The sequence below is a fragment of the Euprymna scolopes genome, chromosome 12, assembly GCF_053919585.1.
Source record: "Euprymna scolopes isolate OS-2025 chromosome 12, ASM5391958v1, whole genome shotgun sequence".
NCBI lineage: Eukaryota > Metazoa > Mollusca > Cephalopoda > Sepiida > Sepiolidae > Euprymna > Euprymna scolopes.
This window is the reverse complement of record NC_136493.1, coordinates 12,462,226-12,479,023: the sequence shown is the minus strand read 5'-3', so window position 1 is coordinate 12,479,023 and position 16,798 is coordinate 12,462,226. Positions and strand designations below refer to the sequence as shown.

Genomic DNA, 16,798 nt, shown 5'->3' with positions numbered 1-16,798 from the left:
TTCATTTTCATAAAAAAATTTTTTATTAAACATTTTTTTGGTAAAACAGATTCTCTCATTCATGCAGTCATTTTGATCTTTTTTAAAAAAGAGAAAAAAAAAACAGAAAAATGATGTCAAGGATGAAACGTTCTGTGATGACAGACGACAAAGAAAGAAGGTAGATTTAATGGAGTTTATGGAGATTTGGGTTCATTTCTCGTCTCAAACTGCAGGTGTTAAGGAAAATTGTCTTTGGAAAGTGTCAATCATTCTTCTCAAGGACCGTCGGGAAGTTCGTCACTCGTAGTTCATTACCGTAATCACAGACAACCGTGTGGTCAATGGCTTGAATGAATCGGACACAATCCGCATGTTCACTGCTTCCTCCGAGTTTCACTTGTTTCTTTAGTTGGCCACGGTAGATATCCCACAGATATAAATAACCCTGAAAAATAAAAAAAGAAAAATTAAAAGATACCATAATTAAGATGAGCAATTCGGTTTCAAAATGCAGTTAAAGTGATTACAGCTTTTTCTTTCACAAAAAAACACTCATCCAGCCAAAAACACTATCAATAAATTCACCCACTCTCTATCGGTAACTAAACCTAAACATTCCATCAACAAAGCTTCTTTCCTAGAACTGCCCACCTATAGAACTGTTCTGCTGGCCTGTTGACTACAATATTGTCATCTTATTTTCCTCACTCTCTGTGTCTAAATCTAAACACAGATTCCATGAACAAAGCTTCTTTCCCAGAACTGTTTACCTTTGGAACACTGTTCTGCTGGTATGCTTCCTAGTTGAATACAACAAAGTGGTCTTCAAGTCTAATGTAAACAAGTTCCTGTTAAGCCGTCCTCCCAAATAATCAAATTCTACTCAATTTACACAATAAGTGATTACTACACCACTTTACATTCATTAACCCTTATCCTCGAGTGGCCTTCAGGTCTTGATAAGTGGTGACTCCCAAGTAAAAAAAAGAAAAAAGCCCAATGTAAACAAGTTCTTATTGAACCATCCTCGTAAATAAACAAATTTCCATCACAAATCATTACTACATTACTATGTGAATGACTACAATACACACATTAACCCTTATCCTCAAGTGGCCTCCACGCCTTGATATGTGGTAACCCCTTTATAATAAAAACAAAATAAAATTTTATTTAAATAGCTTTTCCAAAAGTTACAGAAACAAACTATTTCTAATATATTTCTATATTTGCAGACTGTTATCTTCATCCTCATAATTGTCTGAAGATAGCGGTTTCAATCCTACCCAAGCCATCCAGAAAATTAGTTGGGCAAAAACGTGGTGAGACGACAACTATGGATGGCAATAATTACTGAGGATACAGTTAAGAGACTCAGCATCCCTATCCGGTCGTGGTTAACCACCTGAAGAAAACCAGAAAAATAGTTGGACAAAACGTTCTGAAACAACTATGAAGATGAGGATAACAGTCCACAAATAAACAAATAAATAAAACAAAAACACAAATAAACAAACAAATAAATGAATGAACAAATGAACAAATAAAAACAGAAACAAACAAAAACACAAATAAACAAACAAAATAAATGAACAAATAAACAAATAAAAACAAATAAACCTAAAACAAAACAAAAACACAAATAAAACAAAAACAACAAATACATAAACAACAAATACATAAACAACAAATACATAAACAACAAATACATAAACAACAAATACATAAACAACAAATACATAAACAACAAATACATAAACAACAAATACATAAACAACAAATACATAAACAAAACAAATAATAAACAACAAATACATAAACAAAACAAATAATAAACAACAAATACATAAACAAAACAAATAATAAACAAATACATAAACAAAACAAATAATAAACAAAAACACAAATAATAAACAAAAACACAAATAAATAAACAAAAACACAAATAAATAAACAAAAACACAAATAAACAAAAACACAAATAAATAAACAAAAACACAAATAAACAAAAACACAAATAAACAAAAACACAAATAAACAAAAACACAAATAAACAAAAACACAAATAAACAAAAACACAAACAAAAACACAAATAAATAACAAAAACACAAATAAATAACAAAAACACAAATAAATAACAAAAACACAAATAAATAACAAAAACACAAATAAATAACAAAAACACAAATAAATAAAAAAAAACACAAATAAATAAAAAAAAACACAAATAAATAAAAAAAACACAAATAAATAAAAAAAAACACAAATAAATAAAAAAAAACACAAATAAATAAAAAAAACACAAATAAATAAAAAAAAACACAAATAAATAAACAAAAACACAAATAAATAAACAAAAACACAAATAAATAAACAAAAACACAAATCAACACAAATAAATAACAAAAACACAAATAAATAACAAAAACAAATAAATAACAAAAACACAAATAAATAACAAAAACACAAATAAATAACAAAACACAAATAAATAAAAAAAACACAAATAAATAAAAAAAACACAAATAAATAAAAAAAAACACAAATAAATAAAAAAAACACAAATAAATAAAAAAAACACAAATAAAAAAACACAAATAAATAAAAAAAACACAAATAAATAAACAAAAACACAAATAAATAAACAAAAACAAATAAACAAAAACACAAATAAATAAACAAAAACACATAAATAAACAAAAACACATAAATAAACAAAAGCACATAAATAAACAAAAGCACATAAATAAACAAAAACATATAAACAAAAACATATAAATAAACAAAAGCACATAAATAAACAAAAGCACATAAATAAACAAAAACACATAAATAAACAAAAACACATAAATAAACAAAAACACAAATAAAAACACAAATAAATAAACAAAAACATAAATAAATAAACAAAAAATACATAAATAAACAAAAACACAAATAAATAAACAAAAACACAAATAAACAAACGAAAAAATAAATAAATTACTCATCTCACAGGATTCAAAAAAAATATATAAACTAAATTGTTGTTATCTAATCACGTTTTGGCCAACTAATCCTCTGGCCGGCTTTGCGGTGAATTGAAACTGCTATCTCCAGACAATGGTCACCTGGAACTGTAGAGATTCAACGCTTTTATCTACTTTACCATGGGCCCTGAAGAGCAATCAAGGTTGAATTTTTTGTTCTTATAAATCCAAGTTTTTTATTCTTATTTGGCCTTCTATCGTTGAGTCTGTACCAAATGGTATACTATTTTATTATTGGAATAATAATGGCGTTAACACTGTTGACCAAGGGATGAGTCTATCAGGTATGTGTACACAGTGTGATGATGATGTATGGAAATGAAACTTGGCTAGTAAGGGTTGAAGACATGCATTGCATGGAGAGAAATGATACGATGGATGTGTAATGCAAGTCTTAAAAACAGACACATCTGATAACGTCAGTGGAAAATTAAATCTGGACAGCATAGGGAGAGGTGTGTAAAAAAAGGAGACTTTGTTGGTATGGTCACATTGAGAAAATTGATGAGAGTTGTCGGTTAATAGATGTAGAAGTAAAAAGATATGTTTTATAGATGAAACGTTTTGTGTGGATGTGACAATTCTGAAGATTGCTTTCAATAATCTTGATATGAAATGATCCTGTGCAGATTGGACAAATTATTGAAACTGAAAGACAATCATGAGATTGCAAATGTCTCATAGTTGCTATCACCACTTGAACCAATATTAGAATTGACTTGGTTATCTATTTTTTCGTGTCACTTATAAGTTCTAAAACTACTAAACTGAAATGCAGCATAAGGACACATATCGGGTTATGTAGAATCAGACAATTTTTTTGATTTTGGAGACATAAAAATTACAAACCTCATTATGTGAAACCAAATGGAACTTTAAATAAGTGAGATTGGCATCGTAGCATGGTTACAGGCATGGCTTGTGTGCAGGGTTCTAGTTGTGTCAAGGCTACTGCATTACTTTCACTAATAATTTTTGGAAAAGTATGAATTCAGATATTCTATAGATTGAATAGGAGACAAGATTATTAGACTCACTGTGTGTGCAAGGTGGGCTCTCTCTACTGTGCTAGAAAGTTATTAGGTTGGTGCAGAAATAATGTCATTTTTTGACATTCAACTTCAAAAGATCATAACTCGTTTCATAATAAACTTTATTGATCGAAATAAGAACCATTAGAATTGTCACATTTTTATCAATGAGAAACAAGTTTATTTATCCCATTAACATAGAAAACCAGAGTTCTGGAAGCAATGAAGTCATTGAAGGTCGATTAGGCATCATCTCTGCTTTTGAAGGATTTTTTGCAGAGGAAGTTGTCAAGATGCTTGGAAAAAGTGATAATCTGTGTGCGAGAGGTCCAGTGAATATGGCAGATGAGACAGAATCTCATAGCCAATTCACTCAGCTTCTGCAGGGTCAGTTGAGCAACATGCAGGCGAGCGTTGTCATGAAGGAAAATTGGTCCCTTCATATTGACCAATCTCGGGCAGATACGTTGAAGTTTCTGGTGCATTGCGTCAATTTGTTGGCAGTACTTCTCCACCGTAATTGTTTCGCCGGATTCAAGAAGCTGTGATGGAGGAGACTGACCAAAGACCACTAAACAGTCACCATAGCCCTTTTTTGGTGCAATTTTGGCTTCAGAAAGTGTTGTGGAGCTTCTCCAGTAGCCAACCACTTAACCGAATGTTGCCAGTTATCGTGGAGGATCCACTTCTCATCACACGTCACAATCTGCCCGAGAAATGGGTCATTTTTGTTGTGCAGAAAAAGTGTAGAAGACACCTCAAAAGAACAATTTTTTTGATTATCGTTCAATTCATGCGGCACCCATTTATCCAACTTTTTTGACTTCCCTATTTACTTTAAATGGCGAATGACTTGAGTGATCGACCTCAAGTTCAACAGCAACTTCTTGTGTAGTTTTGCTAGACTTCAGAATTCCCTTCTGGGTTCCTGCGTCCCTGACTGTACTGACATGCAGAAGTTCAAGTGTAGTGTGAACAGACATCTAGCTGCTCAACTCCCTACATAGTACCCCTGCAAATTATGTCCCAGGTAGTATTACATGAAAGTGGCACTGTACCTTGTTTGGGGTGAAAATGCAATAATAAAAAACTAATCTAAGAACGATCTGAAATAACACCAAGTTTTTCTCTGCTTATCCCAGCATTGTTTCCTCCATCGACTTCTTGCTATTGAGCTTGATACTGATACAAGCAAAATGCAATTGGATTTCTACAATGAAGGCGTGAGATTTTCTTGCTTGTCTGGCTAGTCAGGGATATTTACATGGAGGAGGCACAAGTGTTACGAATTAGAGCATAATCCATTAAAATACTTGTTAAACAAGTACATATTTATTATTAGTAAATAGTAGGATAGACTGGGCACTTAAGCCTTGGTTGTGCAACTAATCTTGGAGAATGAAAGCTAAATAACACTAGTATTTCTCTGCTTATCTCGGCATGGTTTCTAATCATTCTGAATCTCTCATTAGCACTCAACTCAAGCAATGTCGGTTCAGAAGAAGTGCTGCTGTAGATTGCTCAACCCTTGGTTCACTATAAATTCTAAACATAGCAACCTTTATAGTGATCATTGTCTCTGGAGATCGAATAGAGTTGAATGAAAAAAAAAAAAAAAAAAAATTTTTAGTGAAAATAAAGCTCAATGTTTTCTTTTAATCAAACAATGATATAGAGGACTTACCTGGCCACCAAGTACAAGTAACTTATCGGTCAGTAGAACCATCTGCTGACTATAAAGACCAATATCCTGGGGGGGAAAAAAGGCATAAAAAATTAGTTTTTAACAATCTATTATATTATTAAACTAGCAAACGGGTGTTTGGAGGTGTGTGTTGACAAAAGGAAAAAAGTGGCACCGCGAAGGGGAAAAGAATTAAAAAAAAAAAAAAACGTGACGTGTTTGCTATTGCGCCCATCACTAAACTGGAAGTGACGAATGTTTAAATTAAGGCTAGTCAATCGAAAAGGGATGACTTTTGAAAATATCAGTAAAAAAAAAAAGCGACCCCTCCCTGTAGAAAAGTGTTCAGTTAAGGATGAAGGAATTAATGTTTTTAGCCAATTTTTCGATATATGTCATACAAATGGTCGAGCTTCAAAATGATACTGATTTCGTGAAAATCAGTTGTTTCTGTCAAAAGTTTTAGGCAGACATGCATTTACAGACAGGTGGGATTTATATTATAGACTAGCAGGGGGTACCCGGTGTTGCCCGGGTGTTTGGAGGTGTGTGTGGTTTTGGGTAAATCAAAACAAAAGAATAAAAAAATCGTTGCCTAGGTGTTTGTTTAAAAAAAAAAAAAGTTTTGGTAGGTAAGTAGGAAGAATCGAAGTCGAAGCCATGAGGCGCAGTTGGAAAATAATAAAGTGTGAAAAAAAAACGTGCGACGTTAACTGTTCGCCGATCAAGAAATGGAAAGATGTTTGAATTGACAGGTGCCCGCAATAAAGTTAACTCCGTTACTTCTATTTGACCTCATTAATGAGGTTAAATAGAAATAACAGAGTTAGCATTTACTGCGGGGCAGGGTTTTTTTTTGGGGGGGGGGGGGGTTTACTCAACTTTGGCTGGTTTTGTTTCCCCAAAATGTTGGGGAGAAACCAGCTCCCTATAAAAAGGGATTGTCCAAATTGAATAGCAATCGTCTGATATAAGGAATTTTCCTCGCATTAAAGCTGATTGCTTCGTTCCCGGTGCGATTGCCAAGAACAATGTCTTAGCTTTCAATTAGTTTTGCTTTTTATACGAAAAAGCCGAATCAACACATGAGAAGCCAAAATAGCAATAATTCTGTAAAAGTCGATGTAAATAAATCTAAATGCGACGCGTGTTTGCAAATCCTAGATATTATTATCTAGAGGGTATATAAATACTTCTAAGCGATAGTAACGACCCTGGGACCATCGACGAAAAAAGCCTTTTTTGGACATACAAAAATGCGCGTATCGGATTTGCTTTTTATATATATATATATAGATGTTCTAAATATATAGTTGTGACCAATAACAACAACATATACAGAGTCTATATACAACAATGTTAGAAGCAGGGTCCTTATCAATAAATCCTTTAGTGATGAGTTTGACGTAAAGGTTAGTGTCTATCAGGATTTGGTATTCATCAATATGTTTGAGGCATTATTCAGAGAATTCTGTACCGGATATCCCACAGAACCATTGTATTCTGGTGATTTGATAATTATTATTTAATCAGAGAAACAACTGCATGCAAACCAACACGGAGCTGAAGTGCCTTTGAGTCAGTCGGGTACAGATAAAAGTTATGATCATTGATGCTAACCTGCATGTTCGCTGATATTTTTGAAAGTCATTAGCTCAATTCAATTATCAAGCTTTAATTTCAACCTACATCAATTCCTGTTTAGCGATGGGTGCAACAGCAAAGATGTCACTTTTTTTTCTTCACGCTCTTTTCCTCCTGTGCGATACGGGTTCGAGCCTGCCTGCCTACTACCACTTTTTTTTTTTTTGCTAAACACACACACCTCCAAACACCTGGGCGACGCCAAGCACCCAGGCTAGTCAGTTAGAATGGAAACCGGAACTGTAGCATTCACAGCTGGTGACATTACCACTGTACCAATGTGATTCGCATATGAACCGATTAAAAATAAAAAATAAACTAAGATGAATGTACAAAATGTGTAACGATTTGTTAAAATTTGACCCATTTTTGACCCCTTAAAAACAATTTTTACTGGCTAAAGACCCTTAAAAGAACCGCCCATAAAAAATTCAATCATTTGAGGCCCCTAGTGCCTGCAACTTTTAGTTTCAGAGGAGATAGAGTTGGAAAATGTGGAGACAGACTGAGACAGACAGATAGCCATTTATATATTAGATAACATAAATAACAATTCTGAAATTATACATGTTCAAAAATTTATGAAAAATTATTTTAACAGTCATTTGAATTTCTTGGATTATTTTATTTGGTGAGTATGAGGTAATGGAAAAAAAAAAACAAGGAACTCCAAGAATTTAATGCAAGGAAATTAAAATATAACCCTACAAGTATATTTCACTTGCTGCTTCTGATAATTATTGACTTTGTGTAAACCCTAAAAAAAAAAAATTTTTTTTAAAAATCGAAGTCATTTTATTTCTTTATATCAACGGTTCAACCTGGGGTGCTCACACCTCTGAGGGTGCAAAATGATATTCCAGTTGTGTGATGAAAGTTTAGATAAAAAATAGGGTATTGTCGATATGTTAATCTTTTGTGCATGTTTGCAATCTACTACTTGTTTACATCTTAAGGAACCATTGCTCTATGCTAACAAGATGGGACAGGTACAAACTATAAGCTCAGGTCTATATCTGCCGCTTATCAAGTATATCTGACTTCCAGAAAAATCTTTTTTTATAAAAATTTTATAAAATTAATTCGGTCCTGGATATGACCTTAAACTATATCCGATGGTGAGGCCCCAGCTTGCAGGCCTTAGGGAGTGTGGAGCCACCCTTTAATTGCCATTGCTCCCAGGTCCACTCTGACCCGGAGTGGTAGTACCTGTTAGGGTCCCAACTATGGGTTAAATAGAATACGACTTAAAAAACAAATATACTATATTAAAAAATCCTTCTTCAAAACTACCAGATTCGGCATTAAATAAACTGAAAAGGGTTGATATGCCGTAAAACAAAACAATCAACCAAATAAAATTAATTCTTGGCATTCATAATTAGATAACACATGTGAACAAATAAACTTCTTATTGGTTATAAACAAGACGTTCTGTCATGAAATACAATTTGGATTTAACATTTTTTTTTTTTTTCCAGACATTACATATTTTGTCTTCCTCAGGTAATTAACCGCGATGGGATAGAAATGGTGAATCTTGTAACAATAAGCCAGAGGATGCTTTGGCCGAAACATGATGAAAGAACAACTATGAAGATGAGGATAACAGTTTGTAAATAAATAAATACACAAATTACTTTTCTCAAAAGATTCTGGTTAAAAAAAAAAAAAAACTGGTTAGTCTCTTACTCTACACGTATAATATGGTGATGTTCAATTCAAATTAACTTTATACTCTGAGGAATGTTTTATAATAGTTGTACCTAGCAAGTAACTTCATTCTTGAAACAAATAATTTAATAATTGCAAACCTACTTTTAGACCATCCTGTACATCATTTACAATAGCAGTTGTAAAATAACCCAAAATTTGTTGGTGATCCGTAAAATAAAACAAACTGAAAAGCAGAAAAGTTGGAAAAAAACGTTGAAAGTTTTAATTACTTACCAATTGTATATCGTGTAAGAGTTGGCCTCTACTCCGATTCCAAACACATAACCGAAAATCTTGGCCTTGGCTAATCACATAATGCAAAGAACAAGTCAAAGAGATGACTGGCTCGTCATGGGCACAGAGTTTATGGACACAGCAGCCAGTTAAGAGATCCCACAAGCGGATTGTTGTGTCTTTCGAACCACTTGCAGCTGAATAAGGTGGACCCTTAACAAAAAAACAAAAAAAAAAAACAATCATAAACACTACCATCGTCAATATAACCCCCTCTCTCTCATACACACCATTCTCAGTTTTAGTAATGTAAATGAACCGAAAGATTTTAACCAATTTTATAATTGAGATATTTGGACTTATTTAGAATTACGCTTATTAAAAAAGAATGATGTACATACACGTCAGATAATGAACATGCCATACTCCAAAAATCATGTAAATTGATCAAACTAAAACAAAACCAAGAAAATCAAAATTTACAATTTTTAACAATTTTAATCTGAAACTATATTCAGTATAAAGCTAGTTTTGGTGTAGATACTTCGAATCAAGTTGTCTCCCGTGTTTATTTCTTCATTGACTCGCTTGATTGTAAATTTTGATTTTTTAAGTTAAAAAAAAAAAAAAAAAAAAAAAAAAACTTAATTTATGTGATTTTTGGTATATAACACCTTTATTTTGTGACAAGTACATACATGGTAAAAATTTTTCTATATTTTTGTTTTTTAAATAAGTTTAAATAAGCACCAGAGATATTTTGTTTCTTATTATTTTATGTTTATTTTTTTCTGAATTTTTGAGATGTATCTTAAAATTAATTGTTTGTATTATTTTGGACTACTGTTCTCATCTGGAATATTAGTTTCACAACATTTCGGATGATGTAACCTCCATTCAGGCATATCTTGAGCTTGGGAATCTTTTTGCCATACTTGGAAATCTATATGGAATTTCAAACGGAACCCTTTATTTAGTCCACAGGAGTAGTCAGCCACGACCGGGTAAAAGCTTTAAGTAATTTACAATTGAGAATAAAACCTTCAACCTCTAGAAGAGGGTCACCAGTTATGCCACAGGTCCGTGTCGACTTAACTGTCACTCAAGATGATAACGCTAGTCCAAATAATGCAAATGTTTCTTTGTGTCAAGAAAATAAAAAAACAGTTTTATATATCTCTTTCCAACTGGTTCCAGGACCATTGTTGTTTGCAGCAACTAATGTTCAAACGTAAGATTTTAAATTAAATTTTTCTAAAGTTAAAATTTTAAACAATTTTATTCAGTGCTTATTCAGACTGGCACTTATGGTGACATTTAAAATTTAAGAAAATACAAAAATGTCCGTATGATGTACATACCAGTCATGGCACAAAGATAAATTTTTTTAAAAATCACGTAATTTGATTAAATATTTTTTTTTATTCAAGAAAATCAAATTTTATTCTTTCAATGAGGTTGAAAAAAACATCCAATGAATCGGTGGAAAAGGGCAGACAACCCTAATGCACTTGGAAACTGTCAAAATAACTGATTACTTCCCCTTACGTTCTCTGGAAAAACATAGCCTCGTCTGTCACTTATCAGTAAAAAAAAACAAATTTGTTTTTCGTAAATAAAAAAACCCCCAAAAAACTACTCAATCAATTTCCGTGATTTTTGGAATATGCAATCTTCATTCTATAAGTAGGTACAATATAAAAGTTTTTCATTTTTGTTTATCGTCCTAAGTGCCAATCTGAATAAGCACCCTTTATTCAATTCGATGCAATTAAATTAAATTTCACATCAAATTTAAAAAAAAAAAAAAAAGTATACAAATGCAACAGCTGTTTGAAATAAAAATATTTGCAGCAGGTCTATTTTCTCGTAAAAAGGAGAAAAAACAGAAAAAAAACTTCTAAGTATTTATAGGATATAAATTTCACAATTTTCAGAAGACAAAAAAAGTATAGAAAATTTTTGGTTCTTCTTTGTTATAAGACTGAAAATCGAAATATCGAATGTCAAGTAAAACCAATGGTATGTACTTATAATTGTTATGTCACAGTAATGAACATATCCAAAAATTACGAAATACAAAAAGTAGAAATTTAATTATTAATGAAAATAGTCAACAACTAAATTTTGCTGAAAAAGAAAAAAAAAAAAAAAAACAGAGTTTGAATCATACAAAAATATCAGGGAAACTAATGGCAAGAATAGAATCTTCAGATTCATATGATGAGGATCTTACTTTATCTAAATAAAGAGCTGTTATGCTGCTATGATGACCATACAGGGTGTAGAGGCACATCCAGTCTTCCAAGCGAAACACCTACATGAAGAAAAAAAAAAAAATGATTAAGTTTTAGGGCATATCAACTCTTTTCGGGCTATTTAATGCCAAATCTAATAATTTTAGAAAAAAAAAATATTATGCTTAAGTTTTTTTTTTTTTTTAATTTCAAACATTTATTAATGATGTTTGGCTTGGTTGATTTGTTTTGCAACATATCAACCCCTTTCGGGTTCACCTATTTTGATAAATGTTTTCATACTTCAAATTGTTTATACTTTCAAATATTTATACACAGTTATTTTGTAGAAAAAAATTATTGTTTTGGCTTTGTGGAACATGATTTAGTTTTGAAAATTGAAAAAAAGAAAGAAAGAAAACAATACCATCAATGTTTAGTGCACTTAAGACAGGAAGGAATGTATATTTTGTCAGACAGCCTGACGTGGTAACATAATGTATGTATCTTGAATGCTCATGAAGTTAAAGTTTAGAGTCTAATTTTAAATGAAATCGATTTTGTGTTTTCTATAAGGATCTACTATTGTCATTTGTATTATTGTTACATTCACCTTGATTTAAGGTATTGAGTAGAATACACACATTTATATATATATATATATATATATATATATATATAAGTGAAATTGTGTGTGTACATTTCTCTACCAAACTATTCTGTCAATTTTCAGTCTACAGACTCGAAATTTGACATAAGGGGTTTTGAGATTTGGGAAAGTCTTTTCAATTGGTTTTCGGTCAGAAATTTGGCTGTCAAGGGGTCAAAGTTAAACGATTTGACCTTTGAAAACTCTACCAAACTTCTGTCAATTTTGGGTTTAAACACTTGAAATTTTAGATGTAGGTTATTTGAACATAAATCAAACTTTTTAATTTGATTTGAGCCCAAAACAATAAATGTTAAGGGGTAAAACTTTTTTTTTTTTTTTTTTTTACCTCTGCGGTCTCTACCAAATTACTCACCCAATTTTGGGTCTAAACATTTGAAATTTTACATAAAGTGTATTCAGACATGCAGCAAGCTTTTTAATCAGTTTTTTGGTGGAAATTTGTCTGCCAAGAGGTCAAAGTTGAAAGAGTTGACCTTTGCAGCCTTTACCAAACTCCTCCTGTTTTGGGTCTAAACACTTGAAATTTTTTATGTAGGTTATATCGACATGAGGTAAACTTATATATATATACACACACACATACATATGCACATAAAGTTATGAAAAGTACAAAGGCCCGAGCAAAGCCGGGTTGAACTGCTAGTATATATATATTGATTAAATCAAACATGTATCTAATATCATAATACACAATGCAAATATTCTTTTGGATTTATGTGAATATGCCCATTTATTTTTATTTTCTTTTTAAAGCTAAAAAGTTCCTACTTTTTTGAAGAGTCAGTTTTTGAAAATTAACAATTATATGATTGTTTCTGTGCTATGAAATAGATATTGTCAAACAAAATAACATCAATTTAAAAAAGGTGATAAAATGATATGAACATTAAATTATTATATTAAATAGATATGCTAATTTAATGTTCGTATTATGTAATCACTTTTTATCCTCCTTTTTGATAAACAAGATTTATCACCAAAAATGCAATGTAAAAAAAAAAAAAAAAAAAAAAGATTTTGCTTTTAGACTGTACATGAAACTAAAATATACCTTCTTGGTCTTTTTACTAGGATCCAAAGGTAGTATCTGCTCTGTCTAAAGATGGTATAATTATATTGTTGAGTTTTTGTTCACATCGGGAGTCTATACAACGGAAATAGGTCACAGACTCCTACAAGGATATTGGAGATAATCTGTAATAACCAGGTATATTCTGACACTACCATACTTTTACAGTTTTAACAAAAGGGTTACAATAATGTTGCGGGGTTTCTATTCATGTTGAACATCTGCAAAATTCCCAGCAGCAATACTTTATATATGAAAGATGCCACTGTGGAATTTTCACAGGTCTCAAATAATGAAAATTACTGAAACAATACTTCTCGCTCTCCCCCAAACTTCCTCCATTTGTTGAGTGATCTGAGGCAAGAAAAGTAGGTACTTGTGCAGTTTACCAAGTGCTGAAATAATGTTATTACTTAGAAATCCATTTTTAATATACAGAAGTGGTTTGGGCTATGTTAACTATTCTTTACTTTCATCTAACAATTTAATAAAAGATACCGCATAAAAAATCTAATATATAAACGGCTACATGTATGTCTGTCTGTCTGTCTATCCCCATATTTTCAAACTATCTCCTCTGAAACTAAAAGTCAGAGCAGCGTTAGGGGCCTCAAATGATTGGATTTTTATGAACCATTCTTTTATGCGTCTTTAGCCGGTTATGGGTCTTTAGGGGTCAAAAAGCCGGTTATGGGTCTTTAGGGGTCAAAAATTGGAAAAACCATTAAACATCTTGCCCATTCATCTTACTTTATTTATAATTTTTAATCAGTTCATATGCATGTCACGTTGGTATAGTGGTAATGTCACCAGTTTTGAATGCTATAGTTTCGGTTTCAATTCTAGCTAATGGCACCTAAATACATTTTTTTTTTACTTTTGAAATCATGACTCTTTAATAATATATACAAAATCTGTACAAATTAAAATATCATATTTAAGTGTATTCTATGCCCAGGCAAAGTTGAATATAACTTGAGAATCTTATCTAAATAGCATGGTGTGTAAACTGCACAAATACTGAAAGGGAAGGAGGTGTCATCAGTCCCCACCTTTAGAGTCCGATCATCACTTGCAGATACAACACGTCCACCTTCTAAATGAAGGGCAGTGATTGGTTTCTGGTGTGCTTGAACGTGAGCAAGTAATTTACAGCGCAGGATTTCCCTCCAAGTATCCTTTTTCTCTCCAACGTCTCCTCTCCCGTTTTTAGTATTGTTACCGTGAGTGGACGGATGTCGAACTGAACCTGCAAAAAAAAAAACAACAAATGAGTTTAATGTTCAAGATTATTTAGTGATAAAGACAAAAAACATAACAGTTGCTTAACAAATGAAACTTGAATTAAACACAAATTATGTACAATTGTGAATAAATATAGTATTCAGTTTATCTGAATTAGATTTATACAGATTATACCATCAGGAGATATATATTTATAATATTAAATGAAACACGAGAAATAAAAGTTATATATAACTTTATTATATCAGAACAATAAGGAAAAGTTAAGGGTTGAATTTAAAAAAAAAAAAAAAAACTTTAGGCAATAGCATTTCGAAGCTAAATGCTTCTCATCAGAATAGGAGAAAAGCTAGAATTATACAAAAGGCAAATATAGAAAAAAAACTAGCTTAATGACATTTAGATATAAAATAAGAATGAAGGAATAGGATAATAATATGGTACATAGTCATTAAAAGTAGGTGCAACATATAAGGGTAAATCGGAATATTGTTTGCTCCTCTTAATAGTGTTGAGCTTTTATCTTGATAAGTTTTGCTTTAAGATTTACGCTTTGATAATATATATATATATACTAGCAAAAGTACCCGTCGTTGACTGGGGTCAAAAACAGCCTACAGAAAATGGACTCTGATTTATGAAAGTATGATAGGTTAGGAAAAGGAAGGGTTGTAAAGAGAGCTTCGAATTTGGGGGTATCAAAACCAAAGCAAAATATGATGAAAGTAAAAATAAAATAAATAAACCCCATAATTTCTTGTACCATACCTGTTCACACTGAAACACTTATCAGAATATTCTGTGGATCTATATTAAAAAAACCTTGTTAAACTTTGTGACATATTTCCAGTCTATGGAGGTCATGCACGAACAAACACCCCATAATTTTATTATACCATATTTCTTCAAACTGAAACACAATTATCAAAGTATATTTACGCAGGTAGATATGAAAAGTCTTTATTAAAGTTTGTGCCTATTTAAATTCTATGGAGGCCAGGCGCGAACGCAGACCCCACAATTTTATTATACCATCCCTATTTAAGTTAAAACATACTTATCAAAGTATTCTTATGTACATCTATATCAAAAACACTTGTAAACGTTTCTTTTTTTTAATTTTTTTAATTTTTTATTTCCATACTTTGTGGACCAGGTGCGAACGCAGACCCCACAACTTTAATGAACCACCATTCTGCCAGATCAAACATACCCATTCCTGTGTCTCAATATATGTAATCAGTTTTTTAAAATAGTCAACCATATAAGAGCCTATTCGTGACCAGACACACAGACATTCAGCTTTATATTATAGATATATATATATAGGGGCACCAAAAAGAAAGTCCACACTTAACATTTTTTCAAAAACCGCAAATTTAAGCTAAATTGAATGTAACTGTTTAAACAACCTATATCTCATTTGATTCGCTTTTTATTCCTCTATAATTTTACCTGTTCATATTTTACTTTTAACTGAAGTATCTTGGCGTTAACTTCAAATCGAGAAGGCAAAAAGAAACTCCACATAATGGAAAATTGTTATTTAAATATAACTTTAGAACATTAATGCAACACAAATAAGACAGGAACACAATGAACTTATTAATATTTAGTAGCATAGCCCTTCTGCAATTTAACAGCCTGCAAATTTTGGGACATTCTCTTGAATTAGTCTGCGGCAATACTCTGGTGAAAGGGCATTTGTAGTTTTTGTCGAAAGTTCTTTCAGATTTGAAATTTTATCATTGCGTAACTGTTGCTTGATGTAATGCCATATGTTTTCGATAGGATTGAGGTTTGGAGATTGTGCAAGACAATCCAAACATGGAATATCATGCTCTTCAAAGAAACTCTTAACATTGCCAGTTGTGTGAATGGGAGCATTATCCTGCATGAAGATGGGATTATCATCCAAATTTCTGCCAAAGTAAGGTAGAAAATGCTCAGTCAACATATTAATGTACTTGGTCAAATTAATTCTATTTTGCAAGCGACCCACAGGCCCTGGACCATTGGCACTAATAACGCCTGTTAAGTTTTGAGACATTATGTTGAACAAATGCGGTTGGCAGTAACAAAGATGGCGCCGTAGTTCAGATCAGTAATTGGCAGTAACCAAGATGGCGGCCAATAATCAAATGCGCTTGGCAGTAACAAAGATGGTGCCGTAGTTCAGATCAGTAATTGGCAGTAACCAAGATGGCGGCCAATAATCAAATGCGCTTGGCAGTAACAAAGATGGCGCCGTAG

General features: G+C 31.9%; 1 protein-coding gene across 1 annotated transcript in view; it reads right to left on the bottom strand.

Moving 5' to 3' along the window:
- Positions 1–16,798, bottom strand: part of LOC145291190 (sterol regulatory element-binding protein cleavage-activating protein-like) — a 190,214-nt gene continuing 173,416 nt past the window's right edge. The window contains exons 22-26 of the mRNA XM_080136769.1: positions 14,353–14,549; positions 11,558–11,638; positions 9,322–9,534; positions 5,728–5,793; positions 1–427 (exon numbers count right to left, since the gene is read on the bottom strand). Of these exons, the coding sequence (XP_079992895.1) occupies positions 245–427; positions 5,728–5,793; positions 9,322–9,534; positions 11,558–11,638; positions 14,353–14,549 (740 nt within the window). The 3' untranslated portion in view covers positions 1–244. The remainder of the gene's footprint in view (positions 428–5,727; positions 5,794–9,321; positions 9,535–11,557; positions 11,639–14,352; positions 14,550–16,798) is intronic.